At 35.3% G+C, this 18550-nt stretch overlaps 1 protein-coding gene across 1 annotated transcript in view; it reads left to right on the forward strand.

Moving 5' to 3' along the window:
• Nucleotides 1-14046, forward strand: part of Nrk (Nik related kinase) — a 92563-nt gene extending 78517 nt beyond the window's left edge. Inside the window, exons 25-29 of the mRNA XM_052171331.1 lie at nt 2755-2855; nt 4696-4845; nt 7460-7595; nt 10704-10843; nt 13951-14046. Of these exons, the coding sequence (XP_052027291.1) occupies nt 2755-2855; nt 4696-4845; nt 7460-7595; nt 10704-10843; nt 13951-14046 (623 nt within the window). The remainder of the gene's footprint in view (nt 1-2754; nt 2856-4695; nt 4846-7459; nt 7596-10703; nt 10844-13950) is intronic.
• The last annotated feature ends 4504 nt before the right edge of the window (nt 14047-18550 follow it).

Below are 18550 nucleotides of genomic sequence, written 5' to 3' on the forward strand. Positions count from 1 at the left end.
AAAAATTCACCAAGTAACTGTCATGGAGGCATCTCCCAGGCCTTTTCTAGATAATCAGACTATTGGCTGAAATTGCTCTGGGAGTTATTTAGTTGACTTCCTTCTTCCTTTGCTAGTCACTCTTAGTAACTGAAGTAATAGTTTCCTCACTATAAATGTCCTTGAAGTATCTTCAGCAGCTTGCAGAAATGTGTATGGTATTTTCTTTCCTTTGAATAGCAATAAACTATGAACCCATTCAACACTGACCACGAAATTTTATGGTGAATCTGAAAAGGAGGTTTTCTGTGATCTGTTGACTCTGGCTTCTAATATTTTATGTTTCACTCTAGAATGTTATCATATCGTATATCTCTCCATGAATGTCTCTGTAAACACAGTAATAACTCCCTTTGGCCTCTGAATTCAGTTGTCAGATGTCCACAGCTATGAAGTTGTTGGAATGCTGTCCCGTTCTCTCCCATTTCTGAATCAAATCCTCTTCTCTTAGTTTCCTTTTACTCTGAAACAATTGACCCTTCAGGGAGAATTGGTAATGTACATGAAAGTCTACCGAAATCAAATTATGTGAGTTGCAAGAGAATATTTCTATCATAAATGACAATTTTTGTTAACATATATATGCATATTTAATTAAATGAAGAAATTTGGATCTAGAAAAATAAAGTACAATAGAAACTCTTCTAACTTTAAATAACCACCACTGCCCATTATTATGTAAATATGATAACCCCCCAAAGGTAAAAGATACTAAATCCAGGAGTTTAGGTTGTAGAACTATTTATTAAGTTGGCAATTTTTATCTCAGTGATAGTTGCGTACAAAGGTAACCTTGGAAAGTTGAACTCTTGGTAAGTGGACAAATCCATTCCAATCAATGGTACTACTACCCAGGAAAACCAAGAGTCATTCATTCCACGGATAAGTAAAATAGTAAAAGAAATACCAAAGGAGGAATGAGAATATGATCAAGAGACAGAATATTAGAGATAATCAGAACGAAATCCATATTCTAGCCAAAGAAGAGGATGTTACATAAAACAAGCATGTGCTTTGTATAATATTTACTTTATTTATAGCTCTATTGAAATGATTTACATATTGTGAATTGTATTTTTTGAAGTGGACAAATCAATTGTTTTCATCTCTTTGTAGTGTTAAATAGCCGTCACTATGATATTATTTACATAAATGTTCAGCTTTGCCCCCCCAAAGGATCCCATAATCCCTCCATTGCAGGCATTCAGTACTTCATTCCTTCTCACCTTTCCCACTTGATGTCAAGTACTGGATAAACATCGACCTACTTTCTTTATGTATTCACCTTATCTCAGAAGCTATCAGAAATATCTCCATGGATTATGTGGTCTTCTGTTGCAGACTTCTTTCACTTAGCATAAATGTTCTGAAGGTCTATTCATGTTGCATCATAATACAGGATATGCAAATACTTCTTTTTTTCACTCCTAAATACTAATGTATTGTACAGATATCACATTTACTTATCCACAAGCTGGTTAATAAACATTTGTATGCTTTCCACTTTCAAGCTTATAAGAAAAATATTGCAGTGGCTGTTTATGTGCAACTTCTTTTTTCTATTCTCTTGGATAGTACTTCTAGACGAAGAATTTCACATTGCCACCAGTATTATATATAAGGACTGCATTTTCTGTATCCATTTGAACATACACATATTTGTATGTATGTATGTATATAATATGCATGTGTGTGTGTTCATAATATATAGTCATTCTAGCATATTTAAAGTACTTTCTCATATTTTAATATCCATTTTCTTGGTTAGTAATGCCCTTATATACTTTTCCATGTACTTGATCATTTGTATATTTTTCTTGAAGAAATGAATTTTCCTAGTCTTTGCCCTGATATTAAATAATGTTGGAGGAACTTTCTACCTCCCATATACTATACTCTTATCATATGTAGAACCTGCAAATATTTTTTCCTTAATACCTTGCTTGTATCTTTCTTCTTTAATTTTTCTTTTTCCCCTTTTTTTTGTGATACTGAGAACTGAACTTCTGGTTCCTTGTTCATACCAGGCTGTCATTTTATCACTGGGCTATATTTCAAGCCACTGTTGTATTTTGAGACAACATAGTTGGACAGTCAGGCCTTGTTCTTGCAGTCCTAAGTCTTTCTTAAGATTTCCAAATAGGTGAATGTGACTGTCCAGGCAGACACTATCAGGGCCACTCTCACTTTCTTATGCCCTGAGATGAACATGATTTTAATCTTCTATTGTATCACTGATATATAAATTTTGTCAGATGTAAGAATACTTTGCCATATAGAAAGTTAAGATTTACTTCCTGATTTGTTTACTGCTTATACTTTTACAGCATAAGCTCTGAGATTTAGGTCTTTGATTCATATTGCCTTCATTTCATGTGTATGCTGTAAGGTAGTTTTTGCCTCTATTCTTTTGTCTATACATTGCCATATGTCTCAGCACCAATGGGTGTTTAAGGCACTGTGGTTGTGTAGGTTTGTTTTTCTTTTTTTCTTTATTGAATGGTCTTGGAGCCACTGAGCTCATATGTGTAGAGTTTATTTTCTAAATTTCAAATGTATTCAGATTATCTGTATTCCTATCATTTTAAAAATATTTTATTCATATGACTATTATTTTGCTCTTAAGATTGTGTTATTTGTTTGTGATAATAAGCATAACCATGTGACTGTTCTTGTTAATTCTGAGGTATAACTTTTTGTGTGTTGCCGTTATAGTTAAACATGAAGAAACAACATACGTTGCAGTTGCTGTGAAGTCATCAATTCACCTGTTTGCATGGGCACCAAAATCCTTTGATGTAAAAACTGCCATCAAAGTAAGTGGCTAGTTCATTTGCATCATGCTATTTTTCTCTTAAGAAGACTTTATAAACAAAATAGTAGTTTGGAATGTAGATGCAGAAATATATATGTAGCATTTGGCTACAGTTATTGCAATTTGAATATACCATGTCAATAATTATCATTTAACCCTGTTTTTAGACAATCCACAGGCTCCACAGCAAGGGAGAGTATGAGGGAATTCCCTAACCCCTCCCCTTACAGGACACTCCCATTTCCTGTAGTCAACATGAAGATCTTCTCTTCTAGAGGCCCAATCACAGGCTTCAGGTGCCACCCCATTGACTTAAAGTGGAGAAAGTCCCTGTTCTCTCATAGTGGGGGGAGGGATGGAGAGCAGAGGGAAGGTAAGAAGAGAAGCAGCAATACTAAGGAGGCCACCTCAGAAGGGGGAAGACAAGAACTTCATTCCAATTATCATTACAACAACAGATGGGTGGGGGAAGGAAATGGGGATCTATATTTCTTCCAGTGTGAAACACGATTCTCTGGGATATAGTGGGTAGGCCCACCAGTGTTCTTGCCATTTCTTGATGAAACGGAACATATATGGATCAGCTATGGAAACTAACCATCTAGTGGCCCAAACAAACTGCTGCTGGTTTTGTTCCCTTCCCATAGACTGAGGACTGTAGATAAATTACATATAATGCTCCAGAATTCTATTTAAATGGGATAGATTTTTAGAAAACCCAAATAGCTTTTGAATCTTGCCTGTTGCAGGCATCAGAATCAGTGGGGCCATTTCGTTAAATGTTCAGATCTTAGACCCAACCCCAGGCTGAGTTAGTAGGTCTGTGGTGGGGCCCGAGAATCTGGTTTTAACAAATGGTCACAATGATACTGAACTACTTGGGCTACACACAAAATTCACAGAGTACTGATAGGAGCATATCATGATCAAGGTATTCATGAAATACATTTGTGTCTTACATACGGATCTAAATATATGTTCTAATTTTTGAGCCCAAACATTGCATGAATACATTGAACATGGTATAATGCCTATGACTACTCCTAGTATAGATACTAGACAACTAGATAGACAGTCTACCATGGCAGATATAGCATCCCCTTATCTGGTCTACTTAAATTGGCTCTTGGCTCAGCTGTCAACATTTGGATATGGATTAATTCTTGGGTGTCTGCTGACTTGTCAGCGCTACCTAGTATGGAACTGGAAAACAAAGAGAGAAGTACCACCAGTACGTTTAGCCTGTTTGGTCCAAGTCCTCACTCCATCCTTAGTGCCCACCTTACAACCATGCTATTGTGAATCCTATGATGCTCAATCCTATCCATCATTTGATCTCAGCAATAAATCTTGTTTGGCCTTTTGTTTCCTTGGACTATCAACATTAGGGGTCTTAGAGTATAGTCTGTCTACCATAGGTTAATGTGTATGGCCTTTTTCATTCCTTACCAAGTATGCACTGATCAATCAGCAGACTCCGAAGGAGACTACATGTCCTATGAAGCCTATATACGAGTATTGGCAAAAATACAGGCAGCTGATCCAGCGAACCGGTTTAAGAGACCAGATGAGCTCCTTCATTTGCTGAAGCTCAAGGCAAGAATTTAAGGACATCTAACAAGAGAACAAGGCCATATGTGGTTCTGAGGGTCATAACAGTGTGATCACTATAGGTTGAATGAAGCCCTCAGTTCCATCCCCAGGATCATAATCATTCAGGAAATCATAAAGAAGCCATCTGACTGTTATAAATTTGTAAATATGAAAAAAGAATAGGGAAAGTTTGTCTTAGTCAGAATGTCATTTTGGCCTTTGGGCCATATTTGCTTTTCTGTTTTTAGGTGTTTCAGACTCGTGATCTTAAGCCAGTGACAGTTGACCTGGCTATTGGTTCTGAGAAAACACTGAAGATTTTCTTCAGCTCAGCTAATGGATATCATATCATCGATGCAGAATCTGAAGTTATGTCTGATGTGACCTTGCCAAATAATGTAAGATAATACCTTTGGATCCCTAGAAGTTACTGTAAAACACTTTGAATTTTTCTAATTATCAAAATTTTCAAAAGATTAAGGGTACAATTTATGCTACAGCAGAGATATAACAGATAACCTGAGTATATCAGAAAGTGTTGACACATAAGGAAAATTCACTAATTATTTTATACTTCAGATATGTAAATGTGCTCTATAGACAGATATTATTTGACCATAATGATTTTATAACTTTTAAAATCCAGACTTTTGTTGATTAACCAGATCTGATAATCTCAGGCCCACACCACCATCTGGCCATTATCAACTGGAACTAATTGAGGTCTGCCTCCTTTTAATGGCTCTGTATTCTACATTTACTATCCATTAATCTTTGTGCATTCATACTAATTGGCCCAAAGATGCTTTTCAGTTAGCTTTAGTATTTCTATGCCCTGTAATATACTAATACATTTTGGTAAGAAATCAATAACAGTATTACATAATTATATGTGCCCTCCTCTTTATTGCATTAGTTATAGATGATAGCAAATTATGTCAAAATTCATTTAATATATTCATTATATTCCAGAATTTCTGATGGAAAGATTCAGTATTTTAAAAGTAATGACACACTATTTTTAAATCATTAATAGTTGTATATAATTAATATGAAAATCTTGACGTAACATCATAGTACACCAAATGCATCATACAAAATATTGATAGTGAAATTGATGTTTTTCCTGTTTGAATTTTATATTTAAAAGGAATGCCTTTTACTAGCAGTTTTTTTCTTCATTCTTTCTTGATATTCAGTTGGTTGAATATTAAAATTTTAGCAGCTTATCATTATGTAAAATCCTTGAACAAAGTATTATGGACTTTAAATCACCCTGTTTGTGTGATATTTTGAACCTTTTTGGTAATACAACCTGTTATATTAAATTGCCTCTGGAGCGTCAACCCTTTTAGATTTATCAGAACAGAGAGCCTTTCCTCAGAAGCCAGTGCAATAACAAATAATAAAATGGTTTACGTTTACACTTATTGAAAAACCAAACAGGCATATGAGTGCACGCATATAATCCCATAAGTTTGGAAGCATAGGCAGAAAGCATGGGAGAATTATGGCCATCATCAGCTTTTTAGCAAATTCGAGGTCAGACTGGCATACATGATTCATTGGCTTGAAAAATAAGATCATTGAAGAATTTTAAGTCTAAATAATAATTAGGGAAATTATTTCCTTTAGAAACAATCAGTTAATTAACTATAGAACCTAGAATGAGAAAAGATGTTACAAATCATTTTCTGACCTAATTAGGGGATACCTCATAGATAGGCAAACATATTTTTAGACGAATTCCCTAGTGTCCTGACCCACTAAAATAGAAAGGACTCTACTCTAAAGGAGAGGAGGGTGTCATCTGCAAAAGAATGTCCTAAAAATACTATTCTCTCAGAACTGCTAGATTACAAAGGGTCTGATGGTGCTGGAGAGCTAGCTACACGTGCTGAAAGTATCCGGTTGCTTCAGAAATCATCTGAGAAAGCAAGGGAATTTCCTCAGAGGCTGTCCGGATTTGCAGCAGGCCCGGTTTATTACAAACAGATTTTCTTGAGAAAACTGTATTTCTTGCCTTTTCTTTCATTCTTTCTTATCTGTTTTCTGATTCAACTGCTCATGCAAGTACCCAGGGAACGCATTAAAATTGCGTTTCGCCTCTGGATTCCCGTTTTAGTTTTGAGGATTGTTGTCGCTGAGACATGGCCTCAAGCGCTTGGCCTGAGTACGCTGGCTTTGGCAAGTATAGTTTCTGACCTTCCCTCCCTCTCCCCCTTCCCCAACCATAACTTGCTAATTTGGAGAAACAGCAGAAGAAAACATTTCTTTTTATTTCTCAGAGAAATACCATCAATGTCATAATATCTTTGCTCTAAGCAGATTTTGTCCTATTTATAAATCTGGAAGTTTACAAATGCTTAGTTTTCTCTTAACATTTCCTTATTCTACAACAAATACTTCTGAACTCTATATTGAGCCTTTTGTAGCATGTGATTTGAATGAGAAATCTACATCTTATTGAAAAGGGGAAAATATAAAATAAGCCATGAAAAATATTAAAGGTTGCCCCTTAAAATATTTAAGTTCAAGCTATTTGAGGTTTATTTTTCTTTTTTTGTCATGAATTTGCTGATGAGAAAGAATTATGTATGTGTTTTATTGCTTGGGTCACACATACATTATGAAAGTATTGCTTAATTTCTGAAATAAATCTGAAATTCAGGATTGTATTATTTTTCCCATTATAATACATAATATTTTGTGGCATTTCAAGAAATTTCTCAGTGTTAGAAATACATCTGTCTTTTTCCCCAAACAATTATCTTAAATAGAATATTAAAATTGATGGCTTTGAGCCATAAAGGGAACCGAGTCTTCTAAACTGTTTATCTCATGCCACTGACTTTAGACACAAAAGTCACCTCCCCCCCCCTGCTTTTTGAACATCTTCTGGTCTTCAATTAAGTAATCATTGTTTCGATTAATGTAATAGTGATAAAATGCTGGACACAAAAAAGTCTTTATGCAACATAATCCTAGTCACTTGAAATCATTCTACCACAGAATGTCATCATTTTACCTGATTGCATGGGAATTGGCGTGATGCTCTCCTTCAATGCTGAAACTGCCTCCGAGGAAGCAAATGAGCAACTGCTCAAGAAGATCCTTGACGCGTGGAAAGACGTACCGTCTTCTGTGGGTATGTGTAGACGTTCTTTTGCTCTCAAATGATCTAGACAAGCTTGAAAAGGATAAAAAAAATATGTCCTAAATAAGTTTTCCTGGATTGTTCCTTTTCTCTTAAAACACTAAAGGGTAATTATATACATTAAAAAATACTTCTATTTTGTCAGGTCACTTTGTCATTTATACTTCTAAGTTGCCAATATGGGTATATCCCCATTTTATTTCAGACTACACCCTTAAACAGTGCAGGACTGCTGGTCTGGGAAATTAAAATAACTAATTTGAGACTCTTTCTATGTTCCTAAGGTTTAGTGACTAGAGGACAGAAAATATACAAATAGTTAAAGTATTAGAGCTGGTAAGGGTAGAGTGGAATGATAAGATAAATGACCCACCTCTCTCTCTCTCTCTCTGTGTGTGTGTGTGTGTGTGTGTGTGTGTCTGTCTGTCTGTCTGTCTGTCTGTGTCTCTGTCTCTCGGTTTCTCTCTGTGTCTGTCTCTGTTTCTCTCTCTGTGTGTCTGTCTGTCTGTCTCTGTCTCTCGGTTTCTCTCTGTGTGTCTCTGTGTCTGATTCTCTCTCTCTCTCTCTCTCTCTCTCTCTCTCTCTCTCTCTCTCTCTCTCTTTTCTGTGTGTGTGTGTGTGTGTGTGTGTGTGTGTGTGAAGGAAATAAAGGCTGTTTGTCCAGAGGACAGAATCCTCTCAAATGTGTATGGGTAGAAGTGACATCCACATTGCTTTAGTGACCAATTAAAAAAAAACTCCTTTTGAACAACTTTCTTATGGGATGATAGGGTTTTTTGCATTGCATCTTCAGAATCTTTCAATTATTTTTATACATGGTCAATATTAAGGGTTGTCCTGAAAACCTGCTCTAATTTCTTCCAACAGGTAAGAACTCAGAGAGGGTTTAAAACCATTATCAGTGATAGACACTCAATGCTTAAAGTACAATTTAATTAATTTAGGGCAAAAGAAAGTGAGCACAAGGAGTCATGGTATATCCTTGTAGTGATGAGTTGGGGAACTATACAAGGAAGGACCTGGTGAGGCAGCCAAGTAAAAGAAATACCCCCTAGGCTGTGCAAGGACTGGCTTCCATCCCAGAGCCTCAGAAAGTAGGAGTCCCAAATGAAAATCAGGTAGCTGACTTCAAAGGGGAAAGTGAGCCACTCGGTGATCATAGCTGTAGAGGGGGTTTTAAAATTCGTCTACAACATTGCCTGCCATTAGGCAAGAAGAGTCCTAACCTAGATTAAAAAGCTTGGTAGAATTTGGAAGACATGTATACATAAAATAACACATAGCACAGACACATTTTTTTGTTTGTTTAGCATATATTGAGAATATATTACAATACCGATATCAAGGAAATGATTCAATCTGTTTTCTACTTCAACACAACTTGCTGGCTACAAGTAGCATAAAACCAGATTTCCCTAGACTAAAATTTACATTTCTTTAAACTCTAATGCCTTCAATAGCAAGGACAATGTCCTTTATCCCCAAGTAAATGTATCACAGTTTAAGAATAGCAGATAGATTTGCCAAAATATCTCCTTCCAGATTTCAGAGTTCCTTCTCAGAAAGCACACTAGTTCAGTAAGTAGTGGCAGATCTGTGAGAACATAGACATTGAGTGCTCAACTCAGTGTACAGGCTGTTAAGTTAGAAAGGTTTATTCTATGTGGCTGTTGAGAAGAATAGTATTTTAATATAGTAGTAACTGGAGTAAAATAAAACTGAATTCATAGATTAAAGAGTTAGACCTGTTGCTAGTTTTGGTATGTCAGGTCAATGATCCTTCATACTTCCTGTGCCCACTTCAATTCTGGCCTGAAATTATACTATTAAAGTTATTTAAGAACAGCTATTTTTCTTAGTCAAAATGTGACAGAAATTTAATTACAATTTTGATATCAAATTCATATAGGTAAGTAGTTTGAATTATAATAAAAAACAGGATAATAAATGCTTTGTGCTTTTCCTTGAGGTAAGCTACATTGCTCATACTGTGTCTTTGCTAGTTACTTTTATGATTGTATGTAGTCTTCCATGAGTTATTTATGTAAATTTAGTGTATACATACAGCAAGTAAATTTTGGTTTAAGTAAGATTACCTAAGAGCATTTGATAAAAATGGGAGATTAAAAAAATAAAAGACAACTATACTAATTCTGATTTTTCCCTCATTTAAAATAAAGGAAAACAGAAAGTCAGATTGATTAACAAATTCTGGTTTTAAACAAAGTGCCATGTTTTGTATTTTAACTTCAGTTAAAATTTGCATCATTTTACATGTTATAATTTACATGTTATATATGGAAATTTTCTTCCCTGTAAATTTCATAAAGAATAAAAATTGAAAGTTAAACATTTAATAATGTTGCTCCTTATGCTATAAAATACTTCACAGAGTCAGTGGAGTATGTGGACTTTTCATAATTAGGGTTATGATTTCATAAATTATATTGCCATGGTGGATTATAAAACATGTCTAAAAAGTTTAAAATGTAATACAATTTTCCCCAGAAGGAAAACCCTTAAGTGTATAAAATTGCCCTCAGTTCTGCTTATAGCAGAAAAAAATTATTCAATTAAATTAGGGTTACTGAAGTCATTTGAATAAGATATTATTTAACAGATTTAGTTTATTCAGGGCTGAGAGCTGAACTTAAATCCTTGCACACTACCACTTAGCTGAATCCCTATTCCCTGTTTTAATTTGTTGAAAAGACAGTTTTCCATGTTGTGCTACAATACACCTCTTTATTAGGAAGCTTCCATTTGGATCTGGTGGGATACAGTATCTCACCTACACCATGAAAAAAAATGTAAAGCCATGGATTGATCTGAGCAACTAGAAACAGAGTCATTGCCTCTTGTGTTTGTGTGTGGCCTGACAGTACATTAATACAAACATTAAGAAAGTTATAGCAAGTCAATGTTCGTCACCTATAGAATGCCAGTCCTAAACAGCAAAATGACTAAAATAAGATGAAGAACAGATGGGGTTAACCTAACCCAAGACTGTGAGCTCCTTAATAGTTAACTTCAGTTACAGTTTTCATATCACTGCTACCAAAAATAAATGTTCTTTTACCATCTCCAATTTTATTGTAGCTTTTGAGTGTACAAAGAGAATCACTGGATGGGACCAAAGGGCTGTTGAAGCGCGCTCTCTGCAGTCGACTATTCTTGAGAATGAGCTGAAGCGCCGCTCAGTCAAGAAACTGAGATTTCTGTGTGCCCGTGGTGACAAGGTATAGTTTACACATTTCAGTAAAGTCAAAACAAACTAAGCATTAAAATTAATTAGACTTTACACTTTTTCCTTTTGCTTGTACATATTTAGGATTTTTTAAATTGGCATAGTATTAATAAAAACAATTTTCATTGTTGCAGTAGAAACATATTTGGTAAATAATGTAATTTTGTCTCAACAGAACCCATTTTCAAAGCACAAATCTCTAGCTATATCCTAATTAAACTCGGATATTTTCTTTGGCATGGACTCTTTCATTAGTTTTGATCCATGGTTCTTTTCATTTTCGTGCCAAGAAATTTAAGCAAAAAGTATGAGAGCAAATCTGCCTTCTTAGAATGACTTAAGTGTTTTGATTTGGATTACCATAATTTAATCACACATAGGAATGGCATTCTTTGTGATATTTCCGTGTGTGCCCTCCACGTGTACCGCTCAGATCTAAACTCCTTTTATCTGCCCCACTCCCAATATTGTTCCTAATCTCTAGATTGATGTTTGTTTTGCTTTGATATATAAAAGAAACCACTAATATTCGATTTTAGCTTATGTCACTTAAGTTCTCTAGTTTTGCTGAAAATGAATGATTTTATTAGTTTTATCCATTCATTTGTAGATTGGTGCCTAGCTTGACTAAAAAGATATTGTGAATAATGCTCCGATAACCATGGGCATATAAATATCTATGGTAGGTTGGTACCCATTTCTGGTGGGCAGATACTAAGATATGTGAGAACCAGATCACACAAACAAGTTTATTAGTTTGTATGTCGGTCTGTTTGTTTGTGGAAATTTTATGCATAGTATTTCCCACAATGGCTAGAATAAGTTGCACTCCCACCAGCAGTGTGGGAGAAGTCCTTTCCAGCCATCTCCTTGCCAACATGTATTTGCTTGTTGAAAATCTTCCATTTTTACTTTTAGCATATTCTAAGACTAAAAGAAAAAGTATACTTATATTTGTTGAATATATAATTATATGTTAGGTTATATGCTTGCTATTTTAGAAGGTTGTCTCAGTTTATCCTCACAAATAGTATAATGATGATTTTACAAGGGAGAAAACTAAAATTGAAACTCAGAAATTTTCTGTGAAATTTGATCAGTGTTAACTATTAAAATAGCTAGATGGGAAAATTCATCAACCAAATTAATAATTTAAGAAATAAAACTGTGAAAAAATGACCTTGAATATAATTAAGAATCACTACCAAGGATTATACAGATTAAGTCTTTGTAACCAGCAAGATCAGGGAAAACAGCAAAGTTGTCACATGTCAACAAAATGTGCTCAATTTTGGGGATCTAGTGTGTAGAAACAGGGTTTGAGGTCAGAGAGCTTTGAAACGCAGTTCTGACTCTGTCATCTAACAAGATATGAGAACCTGAAATGTTTAACTGACCTTTACTTTTTTTTTAATCAGAGGTTGGGAGAATGCTGGGCATGGAACTCAGGGCCTCTCAGATGCTAGGCAAACACTGCATCACTGGGTCACATCACCAACCATTGTTTGAGCTTTTTAAAATTTAATTCCTTTATCACTAAAATGAAATAACTGTTTTGGGAACAAGGCAGAATTCTACAGTATCATGTGCATACACAGCATCTTCCAGGGCATTGGGCACATGAAAGGTGTGAAGGGTAGCTGCTGCATCTTCCCTGCATCATCATTAGGTCTCATGCCCTGCTACCAATAAGCATCAATGACTTTAAAAACGTGCCTTTCCTTTTTAGATTTATGCCTGGGTTCCATTCTGATTTTTTTATTATGGAAGAACCCATGTTTATACAACATGTTCTTCCTCAACACATTGCATTTAACTCATTGTACCAAGGGAAGAAGGACATGTAACTCAATTACAGTCTCAAAAGACTAAAAACACATTTATTTTAATTCAAATTGACCTATTGAAGACCACTTTCAATTCAAATTGACTTTGCTTTTAATATAAGGAAACAAATTATTTCTGTCATTTGCCACCCACCTGTGTTTATGCTTAATAATTTCTGAAATGTTCTACTGTTTTATGACTTTCTATTTCTGTAAAACGAATTGACACTATAAAATGTAGAAGTTTTAATTACAACATTGCTTTCCTCCATTTTTCTCCCTCCAGACCCTCTCTGTATACCTGTCCTCAGTCATAATAGTCCCCTTATTACAATATATAATATTATAATATAATTTTATATAATATTACAATAATTAGTTCACTCATTATTATTGCATGCACATATCCATATGTATATGCATACATTCTTAAATATAAACTGTTCAGTCCACAGAATGTTGCTTGTACATATGTATCCAAGGCTGACCTTTTGGCACTGGACAACTAAATGTGCTGTTTGCGGGAAAGACCACCTCTCCAAGCACTTCCTGCTCTTAGCTTTCTTCGGTTGCCTGTAGTTCATTGTGTAGAGTTGAGGTCTCATAGGCTTTTCTTCATCCAGTTCGATGTGTTCTTTGTTGTCATCCTTGCTTAGCTAAAGGAAAGTGCTCTTAACCAAAACTAACTTCCAGAGAGGAACACCATCTACTATAAATACATGGCAGTTCGTAGCTGCTAAGGGAAGAAGACTCATTAGTCTTTGGTGAGATGCAAGGGAGTGACCACTGGTATCTTCCCATGACCCAGTGAATGATCTCATACCTGTGCACATATGATCAGCACTGAAATGGACCCAACAAGTTAGAAGTTTTAAAAAGAAGAGAGGAATCTGGGAAGAAACATGTTGAGGTGGTCCACAGGTAATTGAATGAGAAGTGACCAAGTCATCAAAATTCATTGTGTAGAAGTGTGAAGTGCTCCAAGAATACATTTTAAAAGTGAAAACAAAGCCAAAAAGAATAAAGCATATAAATTACAGTTATGTAGACTATGATGAAAAGGTTACTTTGAAATATGTAATTTAAATCCAAAACTAATCAAACGTATGCTCCTTAAAATGAAGAAAATTTGCTCCAAACAAGATGGCTTAATATTTTGATTACATCAAATTATAGCTATATACTGGTACTTAACACTTTTGTTTATTATCTAGTTTAAATGGATTAGAAGCTTGCGGATGATGCTTTTTTTCTTTTTCTCTTTTTTTAAAAGATGTTCTTTGCTTCTACACTGAGCGATCACCAAAGCCGGGTTTACGTTATGAGCCTTGGAAAACTTGAAGAGCACCACAGAAGCTATGCTGTTTAAAGGATTTCAGTGATCGACTACATTTACATCCAAAACATATATGCCATTGCATCCTAACATTGGAGTTTTATCATTAGAGAAAACTTTCATCAAAGGCTTTTAATGTAGCACAGAATAGTTCGGATAAGAAATGCAGCTTTATAAAGAAAATTAACTATAGCAAGCTCTATGTACTCCAGTGGTGTACAATCTGTTTTGCACAAACTTTGTAACTTTTGTTACTGTGAATTCAAACATTTCTCTTAGGACAGTTTGGACAGTATCTGTATTCAGATTTACAGCATGGAGTAAGGAAACCTGTTGCAAATTACATCACCAGCAACTTTCAAAGGAATTGGCCAAATTAAGCTTTTCCAAATCAAAAAATATATACATGATTTTTCCAAGTAAAGATTAGATTAAAAGACAACACATAATGAATTTTACAACCCAGATTAAGGTTGAATAACCTGTGTGCACAAGGAAAATTATATAGATCAAGGGGAACATTCAACCTAATTCTTTTTCACAATAAATTCACAGTTGAAGACCAATTGTGATTGTTTTCCAGCCCCTTGTTAAATTTGAATTCTCTATATAAGAAAAAGAGAAGAAAACCTCAGATGCTTACTTCTGCCCTCTTAAAAACCCCAAATATATATAATTTTTTCACAAACTACCAAACAATATATTTACTGTCTTGAATACAGGACTGAACTCCAATGCAGATGTACTGTAGAAAGTTTTTTTAATACATCAAAGTAGGCGTCAAATTTTGTCCCCCAAATTGGCTAAGTTTTGAACTTTATTATAGACCATCCAATAAAAGTAAATATTTTTAGATATTTAAATACATTTGAAATACTATATAAAATGTCCTTCAAGTTATTAAGCAAAGTAATGCAACTAAAGGAGAAGAATGTTGATGGGTAATAATCATATTTTCACATTTTTATCACTACAAGTTCAGAAATTGAGGTGATAATCCAAATTTAGTCATTTGTTCTAGGTTTGAAAATTACAAGAATTTTGGAAAAATATAATATCCATTGTATATCAGAGTCTGCAAAACTGAAGTAGTGAAATTCATGCCAGTTCATATCCACATATTTTACAGACGCCAAAAATAGGTGATATTTGTTCACCTATGGTAACTGCTACCTGATTTTTCTAAAAAGTGTGATTTATACCTATCCATCCTCAATGACATGGTTAGTTCTGGGGTAATAGAAAAAGCTACAGAACCTACCACAAAGTATACCTCAATAAGTCCTCGAGTACTGCTTCTCAAATCTGAAGGCTGTGCTAGCAGGATAATAATTTTTAAACTACCTGGTTAACCAAAACAAAAAGCAGCTGACTATGTGTGATTTCCTGATAGTATATCATTTCCTGATGCCTTTGTGCCAGAAATGAAGATTTGGATTTTCCTAATGACTTGTGTAGTAAGTCAGTGCTCAGATTATAGGGGAACCTGAATCCACAAGATAAATGTGATTCGCATTTCTGTTACTGTGACACACAAATGTGATCCTAAAACTGGCTTATCCTTGAGTGTTTACAATTCAAATTACTTTTTTAAGTTCAGTAGTTATTTTAAATAAGCAAACATTAATGTCAATTTAATACCTTAGAAGTAGTTTTCTTTTAAAAAAAAATAATTGTACACCAAAAGGCCATGAGGAACTTTGTGCAAGTACCTCATCGCTGAGGAAATGGAGCTTGCTATGCTGGAGGTTAAGAACTTTTTCTCATTTAAGTAGTATGTAGGAACAAGCCTTTTAAGATTTTTTTCTTCATAATATTTACTCAAAAATAAGCTTATAAGTTTTATCTTAAAATCATATGTTTAAGGCAATAAGACACTAAGCCAAAAAAACTATTTTAGCAACTCAACTCCCATTGTTCTCTGTGGCATTAATTCCAGCAAGCACAGGAAATAGCAAAGAGAATCTACAACGTTCTTCCAAAGCAATTACCCAAAAAAGATTACCAATGCAGTGCTGGGCTTTGAGGGCCAAAGTGTTAGTGAAGAAACAAAACTTGGCACCTAGCAAGAAGAAAGGAAATTGGAGGAGTGGGTGCTCAAGTAGGAAAGATTGAAATATTTGAAGTAGTTCATTAGTCATAAAGGTCACTAATGAATAGGTGCAACTTAGGTGTAAATCTGTGTGGGAGTTTTATAGCCTTTGACAGGTGAAAAAACAGAGTGTGACTGTGGCCTACTTTGTAATAGAAGAAATAGCATATGCCCTATACCTTGTAACAGGACCTGCAAGGCCCAGTACATGACAGAAGTGAGGAGAGGCAGCCCAGAAAGCCAGTTTTAACGAGAATCATGGTTTGAAGTGTGAACATTTTGGCAGGTTAGGAGCTGCACTGGAGAGAGTACCGTTTGATTTCATTGCAGTTCAGTTTTATTACCAAAGCACTAGTAATAAAATGTATCATGTGAGATGTTTGAAAACTAGAATAGGGCTGGTAACGTAATTCGTGAGGGAATGAATACATTTGAACAAAGTCAGATCCTAAGAGCTAAGAGCAAGAAGGGAGAAGCAGGCCAGGCTGCATCGCCTAGTCACTCAGTCCCTTCACAGGAACTTCAGCATGCATAGGATTAGGTACTTCCTGTATCACCATTTCAGAGATAAATTGATGGCTAAGTGATGTTTTCTTCCAAGATGCTTTTCTTTGAGTGCTAGAGAGATAGCTAGGTAACTAAAGCCCATGCCTTAGAGCTGTAAATTCCATCCCCAGCAATCACATACAGATTCCAATTGGTGCTGGATACTCTCAGTCCCTGTGCTAAGGAGGGTAGACAGGTGGATCTCTGGAGCTCGATGGCCAATGAAAAAGCCTATCTCCAAACAGGTGGACAGATGTCACCCGTGAAGATGACACTGGTTGTTATCTTCTGCTCCCCTTCTCCTTATCTCCATTTCTCCCTCCATCCCCACTCCCTTCCCTCTCTCACTCATACAAATACATGTTCACAAAAAACCTGTAAGTACACACGGACAAATATCCATGAAACACAACCCATTCATCTGAGATAGTCTCTGTAAGATGCACAATAATGCCACACACTCTCAACAGGATCTTTTAAGTACTTTTCAGGTTGTTCCAAGACAAGTTCCAGTTTGCATCATTGACAGTCAACTTGTATTGCATTAACCTTTGAGATGAATTGTTTGATCAGAAACTCTGTAATGAATTATTGGCTTCTTAAATAAAAATTGGCAGTTATTGATTGGTGTCATTATTGCAATACACAAGCACAATGCCTTGGGATTTGGGCTTATTTGAGAAATAATAATTTCTTTAAATTAGGTAAGAATGTACTAATTAGGGGGTGTTAAAGGATCTCTGTGTTAAGAGTTCTGGCCAAGGAAAAGTGTATTTATCTAATAAGAGCTCTTGCTGTAGGCAGAGGAATATGTTTCAGTAAACTGCTTATAATTCAAGCATCAGAGAACTGGTAAAAGTTGTTAATAAACCCAGGACTTGGAGAAGAGGTGACAAACGTGGATCCCTGGAGCATGACGGCCAAGCAGTATGGCCAAATCAAGGATTCTGATTTAGTAGGATAAAAAACAAGGTGACAAGCAACTGGAGAAGACACCCAATGTCAACCTATGTTCTTCAAATGCACATGAACAGGAAACATACAAATGCACATACAATATCTCCTTGAAGCTACACTTGTAAAATTAAAAACTAATAACATTTCTTCTAGATACTCAGGACATTCAGGCATAGAATCTCATAGGATAGAGGGAGACAAATTTTGGACACTATGGTGGACACATAGGCATAGACTCATTTGGTATGGGAAACATAAGCAAGGTTCAATGCTTCCTTAACTATCATGCCAACCACATGCCGTCAAGTCTGCCAGAGAAGGAAAAGTAGGAACCTTATCCAAAGAGGAGACTACATAGTTTGAGTTTACTAGTGATCAAAACTGGATTTAGTAAAAGCCGATAGTAGCATACAGAAGAGTATAAATGTGGCATTTTCACATGTCCAGTAAATTCATATTCATTCATGAACTTATCAACCAGATTCAAATACGAGTTCCAGAGGAAATAAAATGGATCTATATGAATTTATATGTTCAGAAACTAGTCAATACTGTAGATAAATACAACCCAGATTTGGAGCTCCTTTGTGGCTTTACCACCTCATATGGAAAAACTCATTAGGTAGTTATCACAGGAAAGACGTTCAAGAAATGCATGAAATAAAGGAAAATGGGACTTCAGCAGTGGGAGGCTGAGCTTATCCTGCACGCTTTTATTTTTTTCAACCATTTGAAATTTGGACTTATTCATTGTTTCATCGAAGCATCATCTCTGTCCCTGCAATGGCATGGCCATGGCACATTTTTGGCTAATTTCAAAAATCTTCACAAACCTGAAACTTAAAGACAGGCCAACATAATAATCTTATTATTATTTACCTGGGAAAGAAGCACAGAGGAGGTACTTTACATAGCTCAACGCTCATAGGAAATGACAAAGTT

This window comes from Apodemus sylvaticus, chromosome X, assembly GCF_947179515.1.
Source record: "Apodemus sylvaticus chromosome X, mApoSyl1.1, whole genome shotgun sequence".
Taxonomy (NCBI): Eukaryota; Metazoa; Chordata; class Mammalia; order Rodentia; family Muridae; genus Apodemus; species Apodemus sylvaticus.